The following is a 10,202-nucleotide window of genomic DNA, read 5'->3' on the forward strand; positions in this document are numbered from 1 at the left end:
ATTATAATAAATAGCTACTTTTATTAAAAAAAAGTGCAATACTAAGCGATAGTTAACTAATTAACTACGCTAAGTAATTAATACCCTCTAAATATATATACTCCTTTTATTAAATACTATAGTCTAAGATAAGAGTTAGGGAAGATAAATATCCTTTTATACCGATAACTTTTAATAGGGCTATTATTTATATAAATAGCGCTAGAGTATTATAGGTACTAACGAGAATGTTAAGCTCTTTATATTTAACCCCGACGTTAACCTCGCTAACTAGCTTATTAAATAGCTTTTACCCTTTATTATATAGAATAACTAACTCGATTTTTTTTATTATATTATTAACGAATACGTAACTTTTATTTAAATTTATAACGAGGGACTTTTTAATAATACTAAATAGTACTTTACTAATTTTAAGTTTATTTAAAAGCTATATAAAAAGAACGAGGGCGCTACTTTTTATACCTAGGTCGAGAGCTAGTTAAAAATATATATTACTTAGTACTAGTTCGAATAAATACTAGTCTTTATAATTAACTAGTTAAATAATAGTACTAAGCGGCTTTACGAGATAATTAAAGAAAATATTAAAGTTATTAATAGAGCTATTATTAAGTTTTAAAATATTAAAAAGTAGTTAAATAAGGCCCTTTACGCTAATACTATATTTAATAAACGCGTTAAGTAGTTAAAGAATAGCTCCTAGGTTAATAATAATAATAATAACTATAGCGGCGAAGTTTATTATATACTAAAATAATATCTTACTAAATTTAAAGTATAAAGTAGCCGCGAGACTACCCTAGCCCTAATATACTAGCCTTTTTATAAATTAAATAAAATACCTAACGTCCTTATTTTTATAAATAACGATAATAATAAAGGCCCGAAGTTCTTTTACTAGCTTTAGCGTATTATAAAGCGTTTTAAAAATGCGAACTTTAATATTAATAATTATTATTTAGAGTATATTATTAATAAAAATAGTAGTATTGCGGCCGAGTTTATTTATTTTATATTAGTTATTAACGAGATTATTATAATTAATTAGCTACTATATAAGCTTAAGTTAGCCTATATTAACTTAATCGCTATAGACGACGTTAGTTAAAAGCTAGATACCCTCTTTATTACCTTTAAAAATATTTATTAAAAGCGCTCTATCTTTACTAAGCTTATTTATATTAATAAGCTCCCTAAGTCCTAGTAAAAGTACTACTTCTATAATAAGCTCTTTATTTACTTTTAGAACTAGGCTATCTTTAAATACCTAGATAAGGACGTTATTTTTTAGAAATATATTAAATATATTACTTAGTTTATTAATATAATATAGCCCCCGGTAGCTAATAACCGGGCCCCGAAGAGCGCTATATTTATTTATATTACTTTTATTAAAAATAGAGGCGGTATTACTAAATAAAATACCCGTAGCCGAACTATTAACTACGAAACTATCCTTAAAGCCTTATATTAAAAGCTTAAAGATAGTAGTACTTATTTTATTTATAGCGAGTCTAGTTATATTTCCCGAGACTACCTTAAAAAGCTAGCTACCGTTATAGCCGCTATAAATATTATTAACGAATAATAGGTTTTAAATTTAAAAAACTAGGCCCCTTAATATAAATAACCTTTTAACTAAAAGATAAATATAAAAAAGATAGAAAATTAGCGATTTATTTAATAAGCCTATAGAACTTTATAAAAAGGTAACTTTTTAAAATCGAGCTTATAATAGTATTTAATAAATATAGAATTTATTTAAAAGCTTTATTTAATATAAGAGTTAATAGGTATAGATTTATAAATAACTACGTAACTTTATTATTATAAGAATTCTATATAGCCCTATTTAGTAAATTACTATAACGTATATAATAAGCGAGTAAAATAGATAAGCGAGTAAAATATAGAACCGCGACTATATTACTTTAATATAATCGGGCGCTTTTCTTTTATAATTTACTATAATACACTAAAATAAAGAATTTAATACTTAGCTTACCCTCTAAACTATTTAAAATTACTTGAAACTAAGCGCTCGGGCTATAACTAAGATCTATTTAGTTAGCTACGTTACACTAACTCGGTAATTAAAAAAAATATTATTATAACGTAATACTATACCGAACTCGTGCAATTTAACGGTTTTTAAAAAAAAAAAGCTAATTAAATATATTTTCGACCTAGATTCCCGATTATTTTTTTCCCAGCTTCGTAATATTAAAAAAATAGTAAATTAATTATTTATTAACTACGACGCGCTCTTTATTAAAAAGCGATAGGCTTCGAACTTTATTAAACGATAACTATAGTTATAAACGCGTCGTTTTTATAAATATAACTATAAAAAGGCTTAATATAAAAATCTAGTTACGATAAATATATAGTTCTCGTTTATAGCGAATATAATTACGAAGTACGGTATTATAGACTTAGATATTTATAACTTTAACGAGACTAGCTTTATAATAGGCTAGATCTTAACCAGCATAGTTATAACTAGTATTAAAAGGCGTTTAAATATAAAATTAATATAATTTAGTAATCGTAAATAGGTTATAATTATTTAGGCTATTAGCTCGTCGGGTTATAGCGTCCCGTTATATATTATCGTTATAAGTTAATATTACCTCTCTATTTAATATACGGAATTTAGTCTCCTATACGATTAGGTTATTATAACGTCTAAAAATAAATAGATAATAAATAAAAGAGGCCTAGATTAGGCTCGGTACTTTAAACGGTATATAAGACTATATAGAAAGGGTTAATATCGCCTCTTTATCGTTAACGGATATAAAAGTTATTACTTTACGGATTTTAAGCTTTTTTATAAAAAGAATAATATTATTACCCTATATATACCGGCTTATTCGTTTTATTTACTTTAGCCCTTAAATATTAAATATTTTAGGCCTTTAAAAAAGGTATATAGTTAAAAAATCGAGGATAAAATACGTCGGGGTAATATATATATTATTAAAAAGGATTTCTTCCCGGCGTTTTATAGGGCTTTTATATAAATAATTATAAAGAAAAATATCTAAAAAGGATTTAGAGGGGCAGGATTTATACTTTTAAATATAAAAAGTGTGTTTTTAAAACTTAACGTGAAGTTATATATTTTAATACCTCTAAGATCCCTCTTAATAACACCCCTAATATAGACTTTTTAAATACTAAATAACTTAACTAAGGCGTCTTTATAATTATAATTTATTAAAAATAGAATCGCCCGTTATTAAAATAGCTCCCTAACTTCGATTATTAAAGCTATAAAATATCTATTTAAAGGGGCTCGTAAGTTTATATACTAAATCGCTTTATTAAAATCTAAGAACTAAATTTTTTAAAAAGAGAATAACCTATTTAGTCGACGCTAAAGAACTAAAAAAAACCGTCTCTAATAAAAAGGAAGTTTTATTATAACTAAAAAAGAGGACCTTTAATTATAAAAAGAGGCTATAGCCTAAATAAAAAAAGAAACGCGCTAGAATAATAGTTATTAACCGAGGACTAAAACGGGCTAATAACGATATAGCGTCTACGAGAATACTAATTATAATATACGAATATATCAATTTAATAAAGAAATATCTAAAAAAGAGGACTTTAAATAGTTTTATTAAATTAATAAAGTAGGCGTTAAGATTTGCTAATTTATATAATATAGTCGCGGTTCTATATTTCACTCGCTTATCTATTTTACTCGCTTATTATATACGTTACCCTATTTTTATTATTAGATTTAATAGCGAGCGATTAAAGGACGTTAATATAATATAGACTATTAATTTATATATTAACCGTTAGGTCTTTTTAAAAATATCCCTATTTTAATTTAATATAGGGCGCTACGACTTAATCCTTAAATAGAAGTAGTTTAAGTATTATAGGGTAAACCTTAACGTACGCTATAAGCGCCTTATATAGCCCGAAGAATTATTACTATAAAATACCCCTTTTATTATTATCTAGGATATTAAAGATCTATATACTTTTAAGGTTATTAATACATAATATTAAATTAATACTGAGCGATAGTAGGATTTATTTGAAATAGATATAGTATAATATAATAAATAATAATAAAGGAAACGGGTACTATTTAAATTTATTAAGATATTTAGTTAACTTTTAAATAAAAGAGATCGATATATATAGCGGTCTAACGACACTAAAAATACCTAGAAAATAGACCGCGCGATTTAAAATATATTATTAATACCCCTAACGAAAACTAAACTCGTATAGACCTCTACTTAGCGTAAAAAGGTAAACGATACCCTAAATATTATTTTTATTAATACCTTAATATTTAAAATTAACCTAAAGCGCGAGGATATAGAGCTAGGCTTTATATTATTATATAAGCTAGACTAAATAATCGAGGATAAATAGAGAGGGTAAAAAGACCCGCTAAATAGTAATAATTAAAAGACCCGAGACCTTATTATTAAAAAGCTTTTAGAAATATTAAGGCCGTAAATAAATATATTTAATAAAATAGCGAGCGATATACTAGCGCTATATCGTAACTATAATTATAAAATAGAGCTTATAAAGGGAGGTTAAGAAAAGCTTATTTATTACTTTCTCTATAAATAATTAATACTTAAGTTAGAGGCGACCCGAGCCTATTTTTTAAAGTACTTTTATAAAAGATTTATTAAACTTAGGAACGCCCCCTTTACGTTATTAATATTATTTATTAAAAAATATAACGGTAACCTACGATTCTATATTAGTTTTAAAAAGCTAAACGAGATTATAAAAAAGGATCGATACCCTCTATTTTTAATTAACGAGACGTTAGTACGGCTAAGCCGAGCAAAGGTATTTATTAAATTTAATATTAAATAAGCTTTTTATTATATTTACTTTAACCTTACGTTAGAGGGCTTTATAACCTTTTATACCCGCTATAAAATATATAAATATAAAATGCTACTCTTTAATCTTTATAATAGGCTAGCTATATATTAATAGTATATAAACGACGTATTAATAAAATACTTAGATAACTTTTATATTATATATATAAATAATATTTTGATTTTTTTAAACGACCCCTTATAGTACTACGAATATATTATAAAGGTACTAAATTGTTTATAAAAAGCTAGATTATAGGCCAATATTAAGAAATTTAAATTTAATATTATTACTATAAAGTACTTAGGATTCGTAGTTAGTATTAATAGTATATAACTTAACGAAAAGAAAGTCTTTATAATACGTAATTAAAAGCTATTTATATTATTAAAAGGTATTTAATTATTTTTTAGGTTTTATAATTTCTATAGACGGTTTATAAAGGACTATAAATACTTAGCTAGGCTATTAACGAAGTTAATTAATAAGGGCGTACCCTTTTAATTTAATATAGATTATAATAGCGCGTTCGAAATATTAAAACTATTTTTTATAACGGTACTTATACTCTACTATTTCTAGCCAGAGCTATTTATATACTTAAAAACTAATATATTAGATTTAGTATACGCCGGGGCCTAAGTTTAGTAATAAATAGATAATAACCTATAGTATCCTATTACGTTCTATTTAAAAATAATAAACGGTATAGAACTTAATTATATTATATATAATAAAGAAATACTAATAATAATAATTTATTTAGAAAAATAGCGCGCTAAGCTAGTTAGTTATTATTAAAAATTTAATATTATTATAGATTATTAGCCGCTACTATTCTTTATAACAAAGCGGCTTTTAAATTTATAATAGGCCCGCTAGGCTAGTTCCTTAATTAATTTTAATTTTTAAATATAGTATAGGCTAGGGTAAAAAAATATATTTATTAACGCGCTATTAAAAAAGATAGAGAATATTAGGATTTAATAAGTATTTAAAGAGGTTAATTATACTTAGGTTTTATTACCCCCGGAGCTACTATTACTAAATATTATTATTAAACTATGAATATTATTAAAAACTATAGCTTAATAACCTAAGCTCGCCGTTAGTACCTTTATATTAAACAATAAACTTTAAAGGTATTTATTAATTAAAAAAGTACTAAAGCTAAACTATAACTTTAGGATACCGTTATTAGCCCCGATACGAGCGCTAGTTTATAAAGGCTACGAGCGCTAAAAAAATTAGAATAACGGCTTATTTATAATAAATAATAAGCTTATTATCTTAAAAGAGGATAATTTATATATTATAATAATCTATAAAGTATATAAATAAAAGCTCTTTATATACCTAAGCTAAAATAAAATAGTTAAAATAGTTAAGTAGTAATACTACTAGCCCGGCTTTATAATAGATATATATTAATATATTAAAAACTATTAACGTATATAATAAACAAGTAAAATAGATAAGCGAGTAAAATATAGAACCGTAACTATATTATATAAATTAGCAAATCTTAACGCCTACTTTATTAATTTAATAAAACTATTTAAAGTCCTCTTTTTTAGATATTTCTTTATTAAATTAATATATTTATATATTATAATTAGTATTTTTATAGACGCTATATCGTCATTAGCCCGTTTTAGTCCTCGGTCGGCGACTACTACTCCGGTACGTTTCCTTTTCTATTTAAGCTATAGCCTTTTTTTATAACTAAAAGTCCTCTCCTTTAACTATAATAAAACTTCTTTTTTATTAAAGACGGTTTTTTTTAGCTCTTTAACATTAATTAAATAAATTATTCTCTTTTTAAAAGATTTAGTTTTTAAATTTTAATAAAGTAATTTAATATATAAACTTACGAGCCCCCTTAAATAGATACTCTATAGCTTCGATAATTAAAGTTAAAGAACTATTTTAATAATAAATAATTCTATTTTTAATAAATTATAATTATAAAGACGCCTCGGTTAGGTTATTTAGTATTTAAAAAGTCTATACTAGGGGTATTATTAAAAAGGATTTTAAAAGCGTCGGAGTATATAACTTTACGTTAAGCTTTAAAAGTATACTCTTTATATTTAAAGGTATAAGTCCTGCCCTTTTAAATCCTCTTTAAATATTTTTTTTTATAATTATTTATATAAAAGCCCTATAAAACGCCGAAAAGAAGTCCTTTTTAATAATATATATATTACCCCGATATATTTTATCCTCGATTTCTTAACTATATACCTTTTTTAGAGGCCTAAAATATCCGATATTTAAAGGCTAAAATAAATAAAATGAATAAGCCAGTATATATAGAATAATAATATTATTCTTTTTATAAAAAAGCTCAAAATCTATAAAGTAATAACTTTTATATCCGTTAATAATAAAAAGGTAATATTAACCCTTTTTATATAGTTTTATATACTATTTAAAATACTGAGCCTAATCTAGGCCTCTTTTATTTATTATCTATTTATTTTTAAACGTTATAATAACCTAATTATATAAAAGACTAGATTCTATATACTAAATAAAGAGGTAATATTAATTTATAACGATAATATATAGCGGGACGCTATAACTTAACGAGCTAATAGCCTAAATAACTATAACCTATTTATAATTACTAAGTTATATTAATTTCGTATTTAAACGCCTTTTAGTATTAATTACGACTATACTAGTTAAGATCTAGCCTATTATAAAACTAGTCTCGTTAAAATTATAAATATCTAAATTTATAATACTGTACTTTATAATTATATTTATTATAAATAAAAACTACGCGTTTATCGTAACTAGATCTTTATATTAAGCCCTTTTATAGTTATATTTATAAAAACGACGCGTTTATAACTATAACTATTATTTAATAAAGTTCGAAACCTATCGCTTTTTAATAAAGAGCGCATCGTAGTTAATAAATAATTAATTTATTATTTTTTTAATATTACGAAGCTAAGAAAGAAATAATTAAGAATTTAGGTCGAGGATATATTTAACTAACTTCTTTTTTTTAAAAACCGTTAAATTATACAAATTTAGTATAATATTACGTCATAATAATATTCTTTTTAATTACCGGGTTAATATAATATAGCTAACTAAATAGATCTTAGCTATAGCCCGAGCGCTTAGTTTTAAATAACTTTAAATAGCCTAGAGGGTAAGCTAAGTATTAAATTCTTTATTTTAATACGTTATAATAAGTTATAAAAGAAAAGCGCCCGATTATATTAAAGTAATATAGTCGCGGTTCTATGTTTTACTCGCTTATCTATTTTACTCGCTTATTATATACGTTATATATACTATTACTTTTAAAAGCCCTATAATAAGTCCCTAGGGGAGCTAAGGCCTTTATTAGTACTTAACTACCCGTAATAATATATTTCGATAGATTTTATAATAGTGCCCCCTAATTAAAAGGGCTATAATATAATATACGTAGTAGTTAATAGATTAAGTAAAAGAGTTATCTTAATACCCTATTATAAGACTATTATAGCGCGGGATATAAACAAAATATTTTATAAAAGAGTATTATTAATCTTTAGGCTATTTAAAATTATTATTTTTAACTACGGCCCTTAGCTTATATTAAACTTTTAAAGAGAACTATATAAGCTCTATAATATTAAACTATAGTTATTAATAGTAGATTATTTATAAATAAATAGCTAGACCGAGGTCCTAAATTAGTATATTTTTTAGTACCTATAGCCCCTAGTTAATTATTATTAAAATAACTAGAGTAATATATTACTTATAGTAGACTTTATTTATATAGCCTAGCTAAGTAAGACTATAGGGCTATTATTTTATAAAGTTAAATTTAGTTACTAGTCTTAGCTATTTCTTAACTAAGCTATTAGAACCCGGCGCTTTAATTTAATTAAAAAGAAGTTTAACTATACCGAGGCTTAGTAAATAGCTTAAAGTATTTATAAGGCCTAGGAGATTACTAGGGGTAATATAGAAATTATTTAAATAAAATATTAAAAGTACGTTAATTATTATTAACGGCTAAATAACTTAAAAGTCAGTAATAAAGTGTTTATAAACGTATTATATTAAAAGACCTAAGATATTAATAAGCTATAGTAGCCCTAGGCTAGCCCTTAGTTAATTATTAACGTAAGTCTAGGTAATATATAGATCGTTAAATTATTAGCGAATAGTAAAGCGTACTTAGTCTTTTACCCGAGTAAACTATAGAAGGCTATAGAAGACCCTTTATTTAGTTAATATTAAGACCCTCTATTACCGATCTATTATAGTACTAATAAATTTAAATACGAGGTTTTATAAATAATTAAATTATAAATATAGTACGGTAAGCTATAGTACTAGGCTAATTAAAAGGGGTATAATAATAACTTAATATAGTATAATGTAAAGAGCTTTTATTACGTACTAATAGTATTATAGGACTTTTATAAATAATATTCTATAGCTATAGGGCCGCTATAAAACCTCTTATTATAAATAGAGGTAGCTATTAATAATAACCTAGCTTTATTATAGGTTAATAATAATACTATAATAATTTTTATTATAGTGAATTTATTAAAAAAGGCCTAAGAGTAGGGGACTTACTAAACTTTTTTCCCTCGCTATATAGTTAAAAAGCTATTACTAACGAATTTAGAACTACTATTTAGAAATTAATTTTCTACTCTATACTACTATTTATCCTCTTAACGATTTAACTAGTCCTAAGAATTGATATAGAATTCTTTTTATATTTAATAAGCAATAATAGCTATTACGAGCGCTATAGCGCACTACTTTAACCCGCTATCGTTAGCGTTAAATATAGCCAACTACCTCGAAGCCCTCTAGCGGACCCTCTAGAAGTAGGCCTCGGCCTGCGGTAGCTTTATAGTCTAGTACTCTATAGACTAGACCCGCGCTAGTACCGACCTCTACTTTATTAATATTTATAAAAAAGTGAAATTCTAGGCCTCGCTAGCCGATAATAGAATAGAGGAAGACGATAGGTAACTAGCGGGATTTTAGTAGCTTATAAAGAGATAATTATAAAGGATATAGTTAGATAATAGAGCGCTGCGGATAGTACCTTTTTATACTAGAGGGGGGGGGTAATATTATAATACTAGGCGCTAAGCCCCTATATACCCGGGCTTTAAGTACCTAGCGGACCCTTTACGGGTTACGTAACTACTAGACCGCTAGGCCTAAAAGCCTAGCGCCCTAGATTCTATTTATTAATTTACTTTTTCCCTCTTTACGTTAAGTTATGTTTATTAGGTTAATATAGTAGCGTTCCGACCTGCCTCGAGTTCCCTTTC

General features: G+C 25.2%; 1 protein-coding gene across 1 annotated transcript; it reads left to right on the plus strand.

Moving 5' to 3' along the window:
• Positions 1-8,319: 8,319 nt before the first annotated feature.
• BDZ83DRAFT_593379 (uncharacterized protein) lies at positions 8,320-8,481 on the plus strand (the record flags this gene model as incomplete). Its single annotated transcript, XM_060506621.1, has 1 exon — positions 8,320-8,481. A coding segment is annotated over one exon (162 nt), but the record flags the coding sequence as incomplete, so codon positions are not given.
• Positions 8,482-10,202: the final 1,721 nt, after the last annotated feature.

The sequence above is a fragment of the Colletotrichum acutatum genome (genome assembly GCF_030867785.1).
Source record: "Colletotrichum acutatum strain CBS 112980 chromosome Unknown BDZ83scaffold_214, whole genome shotgun sequence".
NCBI lineage: Eukaryota > Fungi > Ascomycota > Sordariomycetes > Glomerellales > Glomerellaceae > Colletotrichum > Colletotrichum acutatum.